Below are 21,790 nucleotides of genomic sequence, written 5' to 3'. Positions count from 1 at the left end.
GAGGCAGCAAGCAGCCCCAAAACCATGATGCTCCCTCCACCAGACTTTACAGTTGGGATGAAGGTTGGTGATGTTGGGTGTGCTGTTGCCTTTTTTCTCCACACAGTGTTTGTTGTGTTCCTGGTCCAAAACAACTCAACTTTAGTTTCATCTGCCCACAGAATATTTTGCTGTGGAACATCCAGGTTAACTTTTGCTAACTTCAGACGTGCAGCAATGTTTTTTTTTCGGACAGCAGTGGCTTCTTCTGTGTTGTCCTCCCATGAACACCATTCTTGCTTAGTGTTTTAAGTATCGTAGACTCATCAACAGAGATGTTAGCATGTTCCAGAGATTTCTGTAAGTCTTTACCTGACATTCTAGGATTCTTCTTAACCTCATTGAGCRTTCTGCGCTGTGCTCTTGCAGTCATCTTTGCAGGACGGCTCCTCCTAGGGAGAGTAGCAACAATGCTGAACTTTCTACATTTATAGACAATTTGTCTTTCCGTGGACTGATGGACATCAAGGCTGTTAGAGATATTTTTGTAACCCTTTTCAGGTTCATGCAAGTCAACAATTCTTTATCTTAGGTCTTCGGAGATCTCTCTTGTTCGAGGCATGGTTCACATCAGGCAATGCTTCTTGTGAATAGCAAACTCAAATTTTGTGAGTGTTTTTAATAGGGCAGGGCAGCTCTAACCAACATCTCCAATCATGTCTCATTGATTGGACTCCAGGTTAGCGGACTCCAATTAGCTTTTGGAGAAGTCATTAGCCTATTGGTTCACATACTTTTTCCAACCTACACTATGAATGTTTAATTATGTATTCAATATRRACAAGAAATATACAATAATTTGTGCGTTATTAGTTTAAGCASACTGTGTTTGTTTGTTGTTGTGACTTAGATGAAGATCAGATMMAATTTGATGACCAATTTATGCAGATATCCAGGTAATTCCAAAGGGTTTACATACTTTTTCTTGCCACTGTATATTAATATCAACTATAAAATATTGACAATAATATTATAATATGAATATATAATATTACCCTATTAAATACTATGAAAGCCTTTTAAATAGGCCTGCTATGAATGTGTTTGACCGAAAAGGTCAGGATACAGTCTAGTACATCACCTAACACCTGCCCCTACCCACCTAACAAGCTAACTGAGGACAAACAGATACTTTTTCAAATGTAACATTTTCTCAAAGAGACGGACACAGAGGAGAGGTCTTTTGTGGTAACCATTGAAACGGGAGTTAAGCTGTTGGCTCTGAAAGAGAGAGGGGCAACAACAAGACAGTTTGGCTCCACATCAGACAACACCGGATATCAGACACAACACAGCTCCTCATCAGACAACACCAGATATCAGACACAACACAGCTCCTCATCAGACAACACCAGATATCAGACACAACACCAGCTCCTCATCAGACAACACCAGATATCAGACCACAACACAGCTCCTCATCAGACAACACCAGATATTAGACCACAACACAGCTCCCACATCAGACAACACCAGATATTCAGACACAACACAGCTCCACATCAGACAACACAGATATCAGACACAACACAGCTCCTCATCAGACAACACCAGATATCAGACACAACACAGCTCCACATCAGACAACACCAGATATCAGACACAACACATCACCACATCAGACACAACACATCACCACATCAGACACAACACAGCACTAGAGGTCAACCAATTAACCGGCATGGTCGATTAATTAGGGCCCATTTCAAGTTTTCAYAACAAATCGGTAATCGGCATTTTTGGATGCCGATCATTGCAATCCACGAGGAGACTGCATGGCAGGCTAACCACCTGTTACGCGAGTGCAGCAAGGAGCCAAAGTAAGTTGCTAGCTAGCATTAAACTTATCTTATAAAAAGCAATCGATCTTAACATAATCACTGTGTCACGACTTCCTCTGAAGTCAGTCCCTCTCCTTGTTCGGGCGACGTTCTGCGGTCAACGTCACCGGTCTTCTAGCCATCGCCGATCCACCTTTCATTTTCCATTTGTTTTGTCTTGTCTTCCCACACACACCAGGTTTCAATTCCATCAATTACATGTTGTGTATTTAACCCTCTGTTCCCCCCATGTCCTTGTCCGGTATTGTTTATTGTAAGTGCTTGTGCACGTTATGTCTGGTGTGTGTCGGGTTGTGTACCCATTTATCGATTGTACCGTTTTCCGGTGGGTTTTTATTATTAAACTGCGCCGTTGGAAGCACAGTTTTTTGCTCTCCGGCGTCTGACTTCTCTGCCGCCAGTACGCACCCCTTACACACTAGTTAACTACACATGGTTGATGATATTACTAGTGTAACTAGCTTGTCCTGCGTTGCATATAATCAATGCGGTGCCTGTTAATTTATCATCGAATCACAGCCTACTGGTGATGATTTAACAAGCGCATTCGTGGAAAAAGCCCTATTGTTGCACCAATGTACCGAACCATAAACATCAATTCCTTTCTTAAAATCAATACACAATTATACTTTTTTAAACCTGCATACTTAGTTAAAAGAAATTCATTTTAGCAGGCAATATTAACTAGGGAAATTGTGTCACTTCTCTTGCGTTCAGTGCAAGCAGAGTCAGGGTATATGCAGCAGTTTGGGTCGCCTGGCTCGTTGTGAACTGTGTGAAGACCATTTCTTCCTAACAAAGACTGTAATTAATTTGCCAGAATTTTACATAATTATGACATAAYATTGAAGGTTGTGCAATGTAACAGCAATATTTAGACTTAGGGATGCTACCCGTTCGATAAAATACGTAAAGATTCCGTATTTCACTGAAAKAATTAACATTTTGTTTTCTAAATGATAGTTTCCGGATTTGACCATATTAATGACCTAAGGCTCGTATTTCTGTGTGTTTATTATATTGTTATTAAGTCTATGATTTGTTATTTGATAGAGCAGTCTGACTGAGCGGTGGTAGGCAGCAGCAGGCTCGTAAGCATTCATTCAAACAGCACTTTCCTGCATATACCAGCAGCTCTTCGAAATGCTTGAAGCACAGCGCTGTTCATGACTTCAAGCCTATCAACTCCCGAGATTAGGCTGGCAATACTATAGTGCCTATAAGAACATCCAATAGTCAAAGGTATATGAAATACAATTGGTATAGAGAGAAATAGTCCTATAATTCCTATAATAACTACAACTTAAAACTTCTCAACGGGGAATATTGAAGACTCATGTTAAAAGGAACCACCAGCTTTCATATGTTCTCATGTTCTGAGCAAGGAACTTAAAAGTTAGCAGTCACACCTGTGACTGCTTTATGCCTGTCTCTAGTGTCAATATGCTGTCTCGGCTAGTCCTAATTGTTTTATTTCACTGTAGAGCCCTCAGTCCTGCTCACCTTGCCTTAGATAGCTCTTTTATCCCACCCCCACACATGCGGAGACCTCATCTGGCTTAACTGGTCCCACCAGAGATGAAACCTCTCATCGTCACTCAATGCCTAGGTTTACCTCCACTGTACTCACATCTTACCATACCCTTTTCTGCTCCTTATGCCTTGAATCTATTCTACCACACCCAGAAAAATGCTCCTTATTTGCTCCTTATCTGCCTCATTGATTTTCTGTTCCGAACGCACTAGACGACCAGTTCTTACAGCCTTTGGCCGTACCCTTATCCTACTCCTCCTCTGTTCTTCTGGTGATGTAGAGGTTAACCCAGGCCCTGTAGACCCCAGTACCACACCTATTCCCCAGGTGCTCTCATTTGTTGACTTCTGTAACCGTAAAAGCCTTGGTTTCATGCATGTTAACATCAGAAGCATTCTCCCAAAGTTTGTTTGATTCACTGCTTTAGCACACTCCGCCAACCCTGATCTCCTTGCCGTGTCTGAATCCTGAATCTGAATCTGAAATGTTCATCCCCAACTACAACATTTTCCGCCAAGATAGAACTGCCAAAGGGGGCGGAGTTGCAATTTACTGCAGAGATAGCCTGCAGAGTTCTGTCATGCTATCCAGGTCTGTACCCAAACAACTTGAATTTCTACTTTTAAAAATCCACCTCTAAAAACAAGTCTCTCACCGTTGCCGCTTGCTACAGACCCCCCTCAGCCACCAGTTGTGCCCTGAACTCCATATGAGAATTGATTGCCCCCCATTTATCTTCAGAGTTCATACTGATAGGTGACCTAAACTGGGATATGCTTAACACCCCGGCCATCTTAAAATATAAACTAGATGCCCTCAATCTCACACAAATTATCAATGAACCTACCAGGTACAATCCCAAATCCGTAAACACAGGCACCCTCATAGATATCATCCTGACCAACTTGCCCTCTAAATACACCTCTGCTGTCTTCAACCAGGATCTCAGCGATCACTGCCTCATTGCCTGCGTCTGTAATGGGTCTGCGGTCAAACAACCACCCCTCATCACTGTCAAACGCTCCCTAAAACACTTCAGCGAACAGGCCTTTCTAATCGACCTGGCCCGGGTATGCTGGAAGGATATTGACCTCATCCCGTCAGTAGAGGATGCCTGGTTATCCTTTAAAAGTGCTTTCCTCACCATCTTAAATAAGCATGCCCCATTTAAAAAATGTAGAACTAAGAACAGAGACAGCCCTTGGTTCACTCCAGACTTGACTGCCCTTGACCAGTACAACATCATCCTGGTTTGAGTTSCACTGTGCAGACTGGTGAGAGTTGTCCGGTAGCTGATGACCGCTAGCAGTGGCTAACTGACTATTAGCTAGTAGCTAGTTWGCTGGCTAGCTTCTGTTGGGGGTTCCGGTTCTAAAGTAAAGAAAATAGCAGATCCATACCACATTGGGTGAGGCGGATTGCAGGAGAGTATGTTGAAGTTGAGGTTAAGAAAAATATTTTTAAAATATATGTGAAGAAAAATAAAGATATATACACGGGACACGACAAGAAGAGGACAAAGACGTCTGACTGCTACGCCATCTTCAATAAGCATTTTTCTATGGCTGGCCATGATTTAAACCTGGCTACCTCTACCCCGGGCCGACAGCTCTGCACTCCCCGCAGCAACTTTCCCATGCCCCCACCCCGCTTCTCCTTCACCCAAATTCAGATAGCTGATGTTCTGAAAGAGCTGCAAAATYTGGACCCCTACATATCAGCTGGGCTAGACAATCTGGACCCTCTCTTTCTAAAATGATCCGCTGTAATTGTTGCTATTACTATCCTGTTAAACCTYTCTCTCGTATCGTCTGAGATACCTAAAGATTGGAAAGCTGCCGCGGTCATCGCCCTCTTCAAAGAGGGTGACACTCTAGACCCAAACTGTTACAGACCTTTATCCATCCTGCCCTGCCTTTCTAAGGTCTTCGAAAGCCAAGTTAACAAACAGATTACCGACCATTTCGAATCCCACCATACCTTCTCCGCTATGCAATCTGGTCCTAAACGATATCTGGTCCTAAACAATATCATAACCGCCATCGATAAAAGACAGTACTGTGCAGCCGTCTTCATCGACCTGGCCAAGGCTTTCGACTCTGTCAATCACCGCATTCTTATCGGCAGACTCAACAGCCTAGGTTTCTCAAATGACTGCTTTGCCTGGTTCACCAACTACTTCTCAGATAGAGTTCAGTGTGCCAAATCGGAGGGCCTGTTGTCCGGACCTCTGGCAGTCTCTATGGGGGTGCCACAGGGTTCAAACTCTCGGGCCGACTTTTTTCTCTGTATATATCAATGATGTTGCTCTTGCTGCGGATKATTCTCTAATCCACCTCTATGCAGACGACACCATTCTGTATACTTCTAGCCCTTCTTTGGACACTGTGTTAACTTCTTTGATATAGGGGGCAGCATTTTCACTTTTGGATGAATTGCGTGCTCATAGTGAACTGCCTCATACTCTGTCCCAGATGCTAATATATGCATATTATTATTACTATTGGATATAAAACACTCTGAAGTTTCTAAAACTGTTTGAATGATGTCTGTGAGTATAACAGAACTCATATGGCAGGCAAAAACCTGAGAAAAAATCCAAACAGGAAGTGAGAATTCTGAGACTGGTCAATGTTCAACTCATCGCCTATTCAATTCCCTGTAATATATGGATCTGTTTGCCTACGCCTTCCACTAGATGTCAACAGTCTGTAGAACGTGGAATGAAGGCTCTAGTGTGATGTGGGGCCGGATGGGAGGTGTTTCAGTCATTGGTCTGGCAGAATGAGAATTCATTTTTTCAAACATCGCATGGAACATATTTTGGACCTCAATGTTATACTTGCTGGCCAGGGCCTGAGATCTTTAAGTTCCGTCCCTGCTTGTGTGTATAAACAATTTGATTCAGTACATACCTTGACAACTGTCATTCACTTCCTCAAACCCCGCCTGGCACACACACTTCCCGATGGGCACTAGCCACTCCCCCTCTGCGCTGCAGTGCATCCTGGGTAGGTCCTCCGCCACCGAGTTGTTGACACATTTTCCTGCCACCTCCAGCAGCTGGGAGGAGTCCGACCCTGTAATAGTGTCCTGGAACTGAGCTAGGTTCCTCACTATGAAGGGACACTTCTTATAGAACACCCTGACAGAGACCAACGCTATACAGGCTCCCAGGTCCTGAAACGCCAGGTAGAACCCTTTCTTCATCAACGGTCCCAGATCCCTGACCTCTGTATTCAGCTTCATCACTCTGTCTCCCAGGTCTAACTCCGTAAAGCTCTCGTCAGCAGCGATGGTGTCTACCTTAGAGTATTGACTCTCCCTGAGGTTCCTCCCCTCCTCATCGTTAGACTCATAGTAGTACATGTTGAAGGTCTCCTTGCAGGTACCCACGCCACCCGGAAGGCTGTTACAGTCCCTCAGGGTGAACTGTAGCTCCACGAACACCCTCTGAGCTCCCTCGTTGAGGATGAGGTTTGTCTGGAGCCAGTTGTTCTGGTTGTGTTCCATCACTTTACACACCTGGTACGTGTGGATCGGAGCATAGTTCTCATCCACCTCACCTATCTCCTCCCACTGTAGAGAAGGGAAATAGAGAGATGGAAAGATGTCAAACATTGTTTCATGTTCAGTTACAGCTGACTGGTTTATGTTGTAATAGACTACTGCTAAGTAGTTATCATCTACCTCACCTGTCTCCTCTAGCTATAGGTTACTAGAATTGACCAGAACCTATTGCCTATAGGTTACTAGAATTGACCAGAACCTATTGCCTATAGGTTACTAGAATTGACCAGAACCCTATTGCACTTAGCGTTACTAGAATTGACCAGAACCTATTTGCCTATATGACTTAGGTTAGAAATTGACCAGAACCTATTGCCTATAGGTTACATAGAATTGACCAGAACCTATTGGCCTATAGGTACTAGAATTGACCAGAACCTATTGCCTATATGGTTACTAGAATTACCAGAACCTATTGCCTATAGGTTACTAGAATGACCAGAACCTATTTGCCTATAGGTTACAAGAATTGACCAGAACCTATTGTCTATAGGTTACTGAAGCAATTGACCAGAACCTATTCTATAGGTTACTAGAATTGACCAGAAACCTATTGCTATAGGTTACTAGAATTGACCAGAACCTATTGCCTATAGGTTACTAGAATTGACCAGAAACCTGACCTATTTAGTTACTAGAATTACCAGAACACCGTGGAATAATAGTGTAGCTGGTGAGGATGAAGAAAATGTAGGGTTGTGTGTTTGGGTTGTGTGTGGGTTGTCTGTGGTTGTCTGTGGGTTGTGTGTGGGTTATGTATGGTTGTGTATGGGTTGTGTATGGTTGTGTATTGGGTTGTGTATGGATTGTGTGTAAGTTGTGTGTGGTTGTGTGTGGTTGTGTATGGGTTATGTGTTGTTGTGTAAGGGTTATTTGTTGGATGTGTATGGTTTTGTATGTTGTGTATGGTTGTTGTGGGATATGTATGGGTTGTCTGTGGTTGTGTATGGTTGTGTGGGTTGTGTGTAAGTGTGTATGGGTATCTGTGGTTATGTATGGGTTGTGTATGGTTTGTGTATGGGGTTGTGTATGGATTGTGTGTAAGTGTGTGTGGTTGTGTGTGGTTGTGTATGGTTATGTTGGTTGTGTATGGGTTATGTGTGGTTTTGTTTTGTTGGTTTGTATGGTTGTGTGGTTGTGTGTGGGATATGTATGGGTTGTCTGTGGGTTGTTGTAGTGGTTGTGTGGGGTTGTGTGTAGGTTGTGTATGGGTTATGTGTGGTTATGTATGGTTTGGTTTTTGTGTTAGGGTTAGGTGATGTGTATGTTGTGTAGTTGTGTGTGTTGTGTGGGTTGTGTATGGGAATGTTATGGTTGTGTATGGTTGTGTGTAATTGTGTGTAAGGTGTGTGTGGGTTGTGTGTAGGGTTGTGTCTATGGGTTGTTTGTGTGGTCGTGTATGGGTGTGTGTACGGGTTGTGTGTATGAGTTATGTGTGGTCGTGTATGGGTTGTGTGTGGGTTGTGAACAGCTATTGAAACCTTTTTTACAAGCTGCTAATATATTGGTCACAGTTTAACTCCACTTCAACTGACAAAGTAAAAGCATAAAGACATTTCAAATACAACATTAATAAATTCACTCCTCAGTAATCAGCTCTCTTAAGTTATAAATTACGTCTCATTCCAGCTAGTAGCCAGCCCATCTGAGAGACCAGGGTCCTATTGGTCTGACTGGCTTTGAGACTCATTCAGCCACCCATTGAGAGACCAGGGTCCTAGTGGTCTGACTGGGCTTGGGACTCTTCAGCAGCCCCATCTGAGAGACAGGGTCCTATTGGTCTGACTGGGCTTTTGAGACTCATTCAGCCAGCCCATCTGAGAGACCAGGGTCCTAGTGGTCTGACTGGGCTTTGAGACTCATTCAGCCACGCCCATCTGAGAGACCAGGGTCCTAGTGGTCTGACTGGCTGACTGACTGATGATGATATTTCCTCTAATACCAGAGGCTTCAGACAGATGGGAGGTGTATTATAATGACACACACACACACACAACACACACACACACACACACACACACACACACACACACACACACACACACACACACACACACACACACACACACCACACACACACACACACACACACACATACACACACACACACACACACACAACACACACACACAGATGTGTTTCTAATGTCTCTGGGCTAAAGGCTGGACAGCTATAAACATCTGTCTGCTCCAACCGCCATCCCCCATCCAATGAATCCTTTCATCAGCCAGCTAATAGTGTCCTTTCATGACTCCATAATGTGTCGCCAAATAATGTCTGTGATCTGGTGGAACTGAATAATGTCTCATAATCAGCTGTCTCTTGATGTGGGTGCTTCCAAACATACATCATCAGCTTGTGTGTAGAGAAGTGGTCACTAGGACGGTATGTAAAGTATAGAAGATCTAGGACAACGCTACAACTGTGAAATAGGACTACGTAAATACGTATCAAATCAAAGTTATTTGGTCACATGCGCCGAATATAACAGGTCTAGACCTTACATGTGAATGCTTACTTTACAAGCCTTTAACCAACAATGCAGTTTTAAGAAGAAAAAAAAATAGAAAAAAAAGAAGTAAAAAAAATAAAAAATTAAAAAAATAAAAAATTTTTAAAATAAAAAAAATAGCATTAAGAGCAGCAGTATAACAATGTCTATGCCTATGTAACGGAGTGAATGGTAGCAGTTAGCGGGTATCCTACTAGCGTTTCAATCAGTACGTCACTTGCTCTGAGACTTAGTAAGGGTTTCCTTGCCTCTGCAGTCGCGGCTTTGTGGCGCATGGTAACGATGCTCGTGACGATGCTTCGGGGTTGATGTGTGCAGAGGGCCCTGGTTTGCCCGTGTCACGGGCGAGAGGGACGGTTTAAATTATACTGTTACATTGTGCCGTGACCCGATCAACAGCATCAATGTAACAGTATAACTTTAAACCGTCCCCTCGCCCCGACACGGGCGCGAACCAGGGACCCTCTGCACACAATCAACAACGGTCGCCCACGAAGCATCGTTACCCATCGCGCCACAAAGGCCGCGCCCTTGCAGAGCAAGGGAAACCTACTTAAGTCTCAGAGCAAGTGACGTAACTGATTAAAATGCTAGTAGCGCGTACCCGCTAACTAGCTAGCCATTTCACATCCGTTACACTTAGTGTGAAGCTGCAGGTCTTAAGGCGATTGGCGCCCACGAGTCACCAGAACAGCTTCAAAGCCACCTTGGCTAGTGTTTAGAACTCTATTGGAGGGATGTACATCATTCTTTCCAAGATAAATTTCATAATTCTGTGTTTTTTTGATGGTGGTGAAAAACACTGTCTCGGGCACCGCTCAGTATCTCCCAATTTGGTTAAGATGTGGCCTAATGTATTAACTGTGCGAATTTACTAAATTAGGTCTTACTAAATTTTGCCATACGTGGAGATTGTAGGATTTGCGCGCGCCCCAAATTATTGTGATTTATCAAACTGTCGCACGCAACATATAAGCATGTTTTAATTGATAATTCAGAGCCAAACTATATTTGGGCGGTGGCAACCCGCCTGGAAAACGCCCTCCAATCACCTTATATGGTAACCAAAACGCCTCCAATCACCTTATAGGAACCAAAACACCCTCCGTTCGCCTTATATGGTAACCAAAACGCCTCCATTCACCTTATATGGTAACCAAAACGCCCTCCAATCACCTTAATACGGTAACCAAAACACCTCCATTCACCTTATATGGTAACCAAAACGCCCTCCAATCACCTTATACGGTAACCAAAACGCCTCCATTCACCTTATATGGTAACCAAAACGCCTCCAATCACCTTATATGGTAACCCTGCCTGGAAAACGCCCTCCCTTCACCTTATATGGTAACCAAAACGCCTCCATTCACATTATATGGTAACCAAACGCCTCCATTCACCTTATATGGTAACCAAAAACGCCTCCATTCACCTTATATTGGTAACCCTGCCTGGAAAACGCCCTCCATTCACATATACGGTAACCAAAACACCTCCATTCACCTTATATGGTAACCAAACGCCCTCCAATCACCTTATACGGTAACCAAAACGCCTCCATTCACCTTATATGGTAACCAAAACGCCTCAATCACCTTATATGGTAACCCTGCCTGGAAAACGCCCTCCCTTCACCTTATATGGTAACAAAACGCCTCCATTCACATTATAGGTAACCAAAACGCCTCCATTCACCTTATATGGTAACAAACGCCTCCATCACCTTATATGTAACCCTGCCTGGAAAACGCCCTCCATTCACATTATATGGTAACCAAAACGCCTCCATTCACATTATATGGTAACCAAAACGCCTCCAATCACCTTATACGGTACCAAAACCCTCCATTCACCTTATAGGTAACCAAAACGCCTCCATTCACCTTATATGGTAACCAAAACGCCTCCATTACCTTATATGGTAACCAAAACGCCTCCATTCACCTTATACGGTAACCAAAACGCCTCCATTCACCTTATATGTAACCAAAACGCCCTCCAATCACATTATATGGTAAACAGGCTTCCTGTTTACAGTGCATTCGGAAATTATTCAGACCCTTCACTTTTTCCACATTTTTTACGTTACCACACTTATTCTCAAATGGTTTAAATGTTTTAAAAGTCTCCATGATTGTAGACTACAGTAAAAAGAGGACCCGAGCACGCCCCATTCTCATCGACGGGGCTGCAGTGGAGCAGGTTGACAGCTTCAAGTTCCTTGGTGTCCACATCACCAACAAACATCATGGTCCAAACACACCAAGACAGTTGTGAAGAGGACACGACAAACCTATTACCCTCAGGAGACTGAAAAGATTTGGCATGGGTCCTCAGATGTTTTAAAGGTTCTACAGCTGCACCATCGAGAGCATCCTGACTGGTTGCATCACCGCCTGGCATGGCAACTGCTTGGCCTCTGACCGCAAGGCACTACAGAGGGCAGTGCGAACAGCCCAGTACATCACTGGGCCGCATCTTCCTGCCATCCAGGACCTCTATACCAGGCGGTGTCAGAGGAAGGCCCTAAAAATGTCAAAGACTCCAGCACCCTAGTCATAGACTGTTTTTATTTGCATTGCCCCCCCCCTCTTTTCCACAGCTGCTACTCTCTGTTATTATCTATGCATAGTCACTTTTAATAACTCTACCTACATGTACATATTATTATTACCTCAACTAACCGGTGCCCTCCGCACATTGACTCTGTACCGGTACCCCCTGTATATAGCCTCCACATTGACGCGTACCGGTACCCCCTGTATATAGCCTCCACATTGACTCTGTACCGGTACCCCTGTATATAGCCTCCACATTGACTCTGTACCGGTACCCCTGTATATAGCCTCCACATTGACGCTGTACCGGTACCCCCTGTATATAGTCTCCACATTGACTCTGTACCGGTACCCCCTGTATATAGCCTCCACATTGACTCTGTACCGGTACCCCCTGTATATAGTCTCCACATTGACTCTGTACCGGTACCCCCTGTATATAGCCTTCCACATTGACTCTGTACCGGTACCCCTGTATATAGCCTCCCCATTGACTCTGTACCGTAATACCTGTAATAGTCTCCACATTGACTCTGTACGGCTACCCCCTGTTTATATTAGCTCCACATTGACTCTGTACCGGTACCCCCTGTATATAGCCTCCACATTGACTCTGTACCGGTACCCCTGTATATAGTCTCCAACATTGACTCTGTACCGGTACCCCTGTATATAGCCTCCACATTGACTCTGTACCGGGTACCCCCTGTATATAGCCTCCACATTGACTCTGTACCGGTACCCCCTGTATATAGTCTAACTATTGTTATTTTACTGCTGCTCTTTAATTACTTGCTACTTTTATTTCTTATTCTTATCTGTATTTATAATTTTTTACTGCACTGTTGGTTAAGGGCTCATAAGTAAGCATTTCACTGTAAGGTCTACACTCTAAGGTCTGTTGTATTCAGCATTTCACTTTAAGGTTTACATCTGTTGTATTCGGCGCATGTGACTAATAACATTTGATTTGATTTGATCAATCTGCACACAATACCGCATAATGACAAAGTTTGGAACAACCAAGACTCTTCCTAGAGCTGGCCGCTCGGCCAAACTGAGCAATCGGGGGGGAAGGGCCTTGTCCCGAAGCCAGTTCTGCGTTGTTTTGGCTGTGTGCCAGACTGGGGCTAAGGTTCACCTTCCAACAAGACAATGACTCGAAGCACACAGCCAAGATAATGAAGGAGTGGCTTCGGGACAAGTCTCTGAATGTCCTTGAGTGGCGCAGCCAGAACCCGATCGAACGTCTCTGGAGAGACCTGAAAATAGCTGTGCAGCGATGCTCCCCATCCAACCTTACAGCTTGAGAGGTTCTGCAGAGAAGAATGTGAGAAACTCCCGAAATACAGGTGTGCCAAGCTTGTAGCGTCATACCCAAGAAGACTTCTGGCTGTAATCGCTGCCAAAGGTGCTTCAAAAAGTACTGAGTAAAGGGTCTGAATACTTACGTAAATGTGATATTTCCAGTTTTAATGTTTCATAAATTTGCACACAAAAAATGTTTTTGCTTTGTCACTATGGGGTATTGTGTGTAGAATGATGAGGGGAAAGAACAATTTAATACATTTTAGAATAAGGCTGTAACGTAACAAAAAGTGGAAAAAGTGAAGGGGCCTGAATACTTTCCGAAAGCATTAAGACCCCGCTGAGCCAACATCAGAAATGGCTCAGAAAACGTACCTCAATGCAGGTGAGAAATTGCATTATATAGAATTGTCCCATTATCCCAACTGTTGGGAAGATTGAACGACTGCTAAGCAGATGTAACAGTTAGGATAATGGGACAGTACAACTCAAACAGCAAATGGCATTTTTCACAGCGCCTGCCTGTCTGTCTGTCTGTCCTGTCAAGCTACTACCCTACTACTACCGAATTAAAGAAAGATAAGTAACATTAATGCAAAACCCTTAGACCAACGATATCATGACCGGAACCGTTCTTTTCCATATAGCTATGAGACAACCCCACCAATGAACCCCAACACGCCACCACACCTAAACACAAAGAGAAACCCCCTCCCCCAAATCTAACCTACTCACCTATCACATACCTACCAGTACACCCTACCCCTTATAACTACCCACTCCTGCCTAGCCTTGTCACTTCTCTGCCTTACAATGCTGCCTGCCTGTCTGTGTCTGTACCACTGCCTGCCTTTTCTGCCTTCTGTCTGCCTGCCTCATGCCTGCCTGCTTCTGTCTGGTGTGCCTACATGCCTGCCAGTCTGTCTGCCTGTCTGCCTACCATGCCTGCCTGCCTGCCTGTGTCCTACAGTGCTGCGTCTGTCTGTGCTGCCTACAGCATGCCTGCCTGCCTACATCTATGCCTGCCTGCCTACATGCCTGCCGCCTGTCTGTTGTGTGCCTACATGCCTGCCAGTCTGTCTGCCGTCTGCCTACATGCCTGCCTGCCTCCTGTGTGCCTACATGCCTGCCAGTCTGTCGCCTGTCCTGTACATGCATGCCTGCTGCCTACCTGCCGCTGCCTGTCTGTCTGTGTGCCTACATGCCTGCCAGTCTGTCTGTCTGTCTGCCTACATGCCTGCCTGCACGTATCTGTGTGCAGTGCTGAGTCTGAAGGTCTGGTGTGGACCCCTGATGAACACACCCAGCAGAGTTAAAACACACCACACACACACACACACACACACACACACACACACACACACACACACACACAACACACCAACACACACCACACACACACACCACACCCACACACACCACACACACACACACACACACAACAACTCAGCAAAGACCCCAGAGACAAATCCTCTTAACGCTGATAAACAGGATGTAAAGTAACAGGTTGGACTCGGCTTTAAAACAGATTAGGCCTAACAGACACTCACTCTAACAGCGTGTGCTTCCCAAACCCTACTCCCTATACAGTGTACTACAGTTGACGAGGGCCCTTAAGGATCTGGTAAAAAAAGTACTCCACTATACAGTGAATATGGAGCCATTTAGGAATCACCCAGGAAGATATAACGAGGTGCTCTTCACAACGACTGGAGGTACAGTACACTCACACAAAGGGATTACCCAGGACGGACCGGCGATACACTGACAGGACAAAACATTAGGACCACCTTCCTAATATTTAGTTACACCCCCCTTTGCCCGCAGAAAAGCTTCAATTTGCCTGGGCGTGGACTCTACAAGGTGTCGAAAGCATTCCACAAGGATGCTGGCCCATGTTGACTCCAATACTTCCCACTGTCCTTTGGGTGGTGGACCATTCTTGATACACACGGGAAAATATTGACCGTGAAAAACACAGCAGTGTTGCACTTCCTGGCACCTACCACCATATCCCGTCCAAAGAAACTTAAATMTTTTGTCTTGCCCATTCACCGTCTGAATGGCACACATACACAATCCATGTCTCAGTTGTCTCAAGGCTTAAAAATCCTTCTTTAACCACCTGTCTCCTCCCCTTCATCTACACTGATTGAAGTGGATTTAACAGGTGACATCAATAAGGGATCATAACTTTCACCTGGATTCACCTGGTCCGTCTATGTCATGGCAAAAGGTGCTCTTAATGTGTTGTATACTCAGTGTTAATTGACCAGCGTCACTGGGTTTACCTTGCAATGTTTGTGTTTCTATCTAGACATGGTGATCTTAAGTTTATTAGTGTTGGCACTGTTAGAGATCTTTACTCCTCCTGTTGTCTTCTCTGTACTATACAGACTGTTCCTGTAGACAGAACAACTGTGTTTGATGATAACAGAAAGGATTTCTTAACCTGACCTTTACCTTTTCTTCCTCCTTGCATCTTTTTATCCTTCTCTATTTCTTTACTCACTTCCTTTCACTCGTTACTCTCTATCCTCCTGTTCACTCCTCTGAATGCACCCTTTGCTGTTTCTCTCCCCACTTGAACCCTGTAACTCACTCCAAGCCACTCCAAGCCATCACTATTTCTGGGGCTCAACTGTGCACTAAACATCACGCACACCAAACCCAAGTACTCAGTCCCTAGGCATCCCCCTAGCCCCTCAACACAGAATGAAAGATAAAGAAAGAGCTAAGAGAAAGAGAGAACTAAGAGAAAGAGCAGTCTGGACTGGTTGAAGCCGAGTGGGAAGGATTAAGGTGCTTCTACACTTCTACACTACTTCCTGCATTGCTTGCTGTTTGGGGTTTTAGGCTGGGTTTCTGTACAGCACTTTGAGATATCAGCTGATGTACGAAGGGCTATATAAATACATTTCATTTGATTATTTTAAAAGTGTTTAAGTCTGCGGTGAATCATCATAATCAATACACTGGTAAAAGTCAACAGTTAAAACGCCAAGATAGCTACATGTACATATGTTATTGTCTCATTTTCATTGCTAGCTATTGTTAGCTAAAAGTCTACAGTTAAAAGTGCCTTCAGAAAGTATTCAGACCCCTTGAATTTCTCCACATTTTGTTAAATGTTCAGTCTTATTCTAAAATGGATTAAATAAATAAAAATCCTCAGCAATCTACACACAATACCCCATAATGACATCACAATACCCCATAATGACATCACAATACCCCATAATGACATCACAATACCCCCTAATGACATCACAATACTCCATAATGACATCACAATACCCCATAATGACATCACAATACCCCATAATGACAAAGTGAAAACAGGTTTTTAGAAAAACAGAAATACCTTATTATAACTCAGTATTCAGACCCTTTGCTATGAGACTCGAAATTGAGCTCAGGTGCATCCTGTTTCCATTGATCATCCTTGAGATGTTACTAAATCTTGATTTTCAGTCCACCTGTGGTAAATTCAGTTGATTGGACATGATTTGAAAAGGCACACACCTGTCTATATAAGGTCCCATAATTGACAGTCCATGTCAGAGAATAAACCAAGGTATGAAATCACAGGAATTGTCCTCCCAGAAAGGATTGTGTCGAGGCACAGATCTGGGGAAGGGTACCAAAAAATGTTTGCAGCATTGAAGGTCCCGAAGAATACAGTGGCCTCAATCATTCTTAAATGGAAGAAGTGTGTAACCACGAAGACTCTTCCTAGAGCTGGCCGCCTCCTCAAACTGAGCAATCGGGGGAGAAGGGCCTTGGTCAGGTATGTGACCAAAAACCCAATGGTCACTCTGACAGAGCTCCAGAGTTCCTCTGTGGAAATGGGAAAACCTTCCAGAAGGACAACCATCTCTGCAGCACTCCACCAATCAGGCCTTTATGGTAGAGTGGCCAGACGGAAGCCACTCCTCAGTAAAAGGCACATGACAAGACTCAGACCATGAGAAACAAGATTCTCTGTTCAGATGTAACCAAGATTCACGTCTGGAGGAAACCTGGTACCATCCCTACGGTGAAGCATTGTGATGGCAGCATCATGCTGTGGGGATGTTTTCAGCGGCAGGGACTGGGAGACTAGTCAGGATCGAGGGAAAGATGAACGGAGCAAAGTACAGAGAGATCCTTGATGAAAACCTGCTCCAGAGCATTCAGGACCTCAGACTGGGGTGAAGGTTCACCTTCCAAAAGGACAACAACCCTAAGCACAAAACCAAGACAACGCATGAGTGGCTTCGGGACAAGTTTCTGAAAGTCCTTGAGTGGCGCAGCCAGAGCCCGGACTTGAACCAGATCGAACATCTCTGGAGACCTGAAAACAGCTGTGCAGCGACATTTCCCATTCAACCTGACAGAGCTTGAGAGGATCTGCAGAGAAAAATGGGAGAAACTCCCAAATACAGGTGTGCCAAGCTTGTAGCATCACACCCAAGAAGACTTGATGCTGTAATCGCTGCCAAAGGTGCTTCAACAAAGTACTGAGTAAAGAGTCAGAATACTTATGTAAATGTGACATTWTTTTTTTTTTWTATATAAATTAGCAAACATTTCTAAAAACCTGTTTTTACTTCATCATTATGCTGTATTGTGTGTAGATTGATGAGGGGATTTTTTTTTAAATACATTATAGAATAAGTCTGTAATGTAACAAAATGTGGAAAAATTCAAGGGGTGTGAATCTTTCTGAAGGCCCTGGAGCTAGCTAGCTAGCAGTTGCATACAGTCACCGTTACAGCTCGCTACATCCCGCAAAAAGCAATTGTTTACAGACGGCTCATTGCGGGATGAAGCAACATTAATACAGTTAGCTGAGCAGTTAGCTCAGTTGGTTTCTGCTGTTAATGTTGATTGCTCATGTGCTAAACCACGTATAACATGATGATAATCTTTGTTTACCAATTTGTCATGTTTAACTAGATGGCTACAAAAAATAGCCACTGTGGTGGGAATGCTAACTGTTAGCAAGCTAATCAAACCATATGTTACGTTATAGGGACACATGCTAAGTTGGCTAGCTAGCTAGCCACAATGAAATTATAGCTAAATAGCTATTGGATTATAGATTTTGATTTTTTTTTTTTTTATATGCTCAAAACTAGCTGGCGAGCTAGATCAATACCATTTTTACCATTTTTAATTATGAAGCTAAATGTTTTCTAAATCTAGCTAGTTATCTTGTGTCTGTATTGCCATTGTTTGGCTGGATGGAGGTTCATTATGTACAGGGCATTTTAGTACCGCTGTAGTAGTCAACAGGCAATAACAAGCTACAGGACATTCAGTCACGTTTTAACCTATTTTTCTGGACTTTGTCTTGTCTCCAGTACAAGGAGGTGATCGAAGGTGAACACGCAACACTTCAGGTGTGTTGTCTTTGTACTTTGAGCTTATTGCTTGAACTTGGGGGTCAATGAATGTTATTGCTGGAATGTAATGTTTTAATGTCTTGTCTATTTTAGTCTGCTTTCCTCCTTTACAGCTGTAATGGTCTGGAGCCTGGTGTTGTTGTGGCCGAGGAGCTTTCACTCAGATGGAACCAGGTTTCACTCCTTTACAGCTGTAACGGGCTGGAGCCTGGTGTTGTTGTGACCGAGGAGCTTTCACTCAGATGGAACCAGGTTTCACTCAGATGGAACCAGGTTTCACTCAGATGGAACCAGGTTTCACTCCTTTACAGCTGTAATGGTCTGGAGCCTGGTGTTGTTGTGACCGAGGAGCTTTCACTCTGTGTAATGTTGACATCCTTCCTCCCAGAGATGTGAAAGCCGTCCCCCGGACTGGACACAACCAGGCAAACATATATTTTTGAGAAGATCAAGACTTCTATATTGAAAAGCACATGGTCATTACATATATATTCTCAAAGAAATATGAAATATGTTCTCAGGCTAGATTACATTGTTAATATCATAACATGGCCTGAAGTTACTCCAAGGATCTGATGATATAGGCCTGTATATTGATCTTACTGTATATTTATCTTATCTTTTGTATTTTGATTTTAACCTAAGCCTTTACGTGTTTGTGTGTTTTAGGTTTTTCTTAAATTGTAGGCTACTATTTTTAGCACTTGAAGTTAACAAAGTATTTTATTGTTGAAATCTTTTCTCAGTTTTTATTTAAGCGCTACCTCACTGCTTTAGCACATAGCCACAGTCACATGTTCCAAAGTGAATTCTTTAAGAGATGCGTGGGTTTAACCTTTGTTTAACTAGGCAAGTCAGTTAGGAACAAATTCTTATTTTACAATGACGGCCTCCCCCCTGGCCAAACCCGAACCCGGACGACGCTGGACCAATTGTGTTCCGCCCTATAGAGGGTGTAAACTATGCTAAAATGGGCGTAAACAATGAACAGCACTGCAGCTGTTCAATGTGAAAGGTTATCTTTGTTATACAACAATACTCAATGTAATATTGTTAACGGTTTGCCTGATGGGGAAACTCAGTGAGATAATGTTCAGAGAATCCATTTTGGCAGTTTGGTGAAAGTATTCCTTTACTAAATATATGTTTCACAGTGATTAATGTAGAGCAAGTGTGAAAACCACAGCAAAATGCATTTGTCCTAAATGGGATTCTAAGTGTATCACCTTTTAAAGCTGCATTACTTCCTTCATGTTTCCTCCAACTACAGTGTATAATACACTATTTAGAAGCTCTGAGTCTCTACTTCCTCATGTTCCCTCCCAACTACAGTGTGTATACACTATATTAGAAGCTCTGTCTATACTTTAATCCAATGTAAAAACACTATTTAAAATGTTGCTACATAACACCGAATTTAGGTGGTGGGTCACGTTTGAGCCAATCCAAAGATGATTTCCTTGAGCTGAGACGCTTTTCTTCGATGTTTTAATGATCAGACTATTCGTTTCACTTCTTGGAAAAAATGTAATTGATGCAATTAATTGATGGGCCTATCAGGCTGGTCACTAGATTTCCCAGCACTCATGAGGATCAGAGCTGGCTCAGACTGCCCTTATCCCTTCCCCCCTTGCCCCCCCTTCCGCCCCCCCTCCTCCCCTTCCGCCCCTCCTCTTCCCTCCCTCCGCCCTCCTCTTCCCCTCCCTTCCCCCTCCCTTCTGCCCCTCCCCCTCCCCTTTGCCCCTCCCCTTCCACCCCTCCCTTATGGAGTCAATAAGAAATTAGTGTGAGGAAATATTCTGTGTAATTAGAAGCCTTAGCTGCATGTCTCTGGAGACCTTAAAAACCCTGCCCTTCCCTCTCTCCCTTCCCTCTCTCCCTCTCTCTCTCCCTTCCCTCTCTCTGACTATGAGAGGTCTGTCTGTTGTTCAATCGCCTGGGAGATTCCCAACGTTGACCTGCTATATCCCAAACAGTAGTAACAAGCGTCATCCTTTGACCTTTATATCCCAAACAGTAGTAACAAGCATCATCCTTTGACCTGTTATATCCCAACAGTAGTAACAAGCATCATCCTTTGACCTGCTATATCCCAAACAGTACTAACAAGCATCATCCTTTGACCTGCTATATCCCAAACAGTACTAACAAGCATCATCTTCTGCATCACTTAGAAACCTGCTATATCCCAAACAGTAGTAACAAGCATCATCCTTTGACCTGCTATATCCCAAACAGTAGTAACAAGCATCATCCTTTGACCTGTATATCCAACAGTAGTAACAAGCATCATCCTTTGATTGCGTGTTTTGTTGTTTATTCTGTTGAAACTGTTGCCGACATAGCTGGGGCTGACTGGGGTTTGGGCTGGTGGGTGAGCTGGGTTGGCTGGGGGTAGCTGGGGTTGGGGTGAGCTGGGGCTGAGCTGGGTTGTGGTTGGGGCTGAGCTGGGTTGGCTGGGTGGTGAGCTGGGTTGGCGGCTGGGGCTGGGCTGGGTTGTGGGGCTGAGCTGGGGTTTGAGCTGGGTTGAGCTGGGGTGGAGCTGGGCTGAGCTGGGTTGGGGCTGAGCTGGGGCTGAGCTGGGGTTGAGCTAGGGTTGGGCTGAGCTGGGGCTGAGCTGGGGTTGACTGGTGGCTGGGGTTGAGCTGGGGTGGAGCTGGGCTGAGCTGGGTTGGGGCTGAGCTGGGTAGCTGGGTTGGGCTGGGGTTGAGCTAGGTTGGGGCTGAGCTGGGTGGAGCTGGGGTTGGGGCTGAGCTGGTGCTGAGCTGGGGTTGAGCTGGGTTGGGGCTGAGGCTTGGGGTGGAGCTGGGTTGGGCTGAGGTTGAGCTTGGGGTGGAGCTGGGCTGAGCTGGGTTGGGGCTGAGCTGGGGTTGAGCTGGGGCTGAGCTGGGGTTGAGCTGGGGTTGAGCTGGGGTTGAGCTGGGTTAGGGCTGGGGGTTGAGCGGGTTGGGCTGAGCTGGGGCTAAGCTGGGTTGGCTGGGGCTGAGCTAGGTTGGGGCTGAAGCTGGGGTGAGCTGGTCTTGGAGCTGGGGTTG

The 21,790-nt window shown here is 44.5% G+C and overlaps 2 protein-coding genes across 2 annotated transcripts in view; both read right to left on the bottom strand.

Moving 5' to 3' along the window:
* The window catches only part of LOC112075857 (ephrin type-A receptor 5-like), a gene marked incomplete at its 3' end in the record, with an annotated part of 88,821 nt that overhangs the window by 55,180 nt on the left and 11,851 nt on the right, over nucleotides 1-21,790 (bottom strand). Inside the window, exon 3 of the mRNA XM_024142784.2 lies at nucleotides 6,330-6,993. Within this exon, the coding sequence (XP_023998552.2) occupies nucleotides 6,330-6,927 (598 nt within the window). The remainder of the gene's footprint in view (nucleotides 1-6,329; nucleotides 6,994-21,790) is intronic.
* LOC139025864 (uncharacterized) lies at nucleotides 21,072-21,781 on the bottom strand (the record flags this gene model as incomplete). Its single annotated transcript, XM_070441096.1, has 1 exon — nucleotides 21,072-21,781. A coding segment is annotated over one exon (710 nt), but the record flags the coding sequence as incomplete, so codon positions are not given.

This window comes from Salvelinus sp. IW2-2015, unplaced genomic scaffold, assembly GCF_002910315.2.
Source record: "Salvelinus sp. IW2-2015 unplaced genomic scaffold, ASM291031v2 Un_scaffold3440, whole genome shotgun sequence".
In the NCBI taxonomy this organism is placed as follows: Eukaryota; Metazoa; Chordata; class Actinopteri; order Salmoniformes; family Salmonidae; genus Salvelinus; species Salvelinus sp. IW2-2015.
Note: the sequence above shows the minus strand (reverse complement) of the source record. Positions and strands in the feature narration are given on the sequence as shown.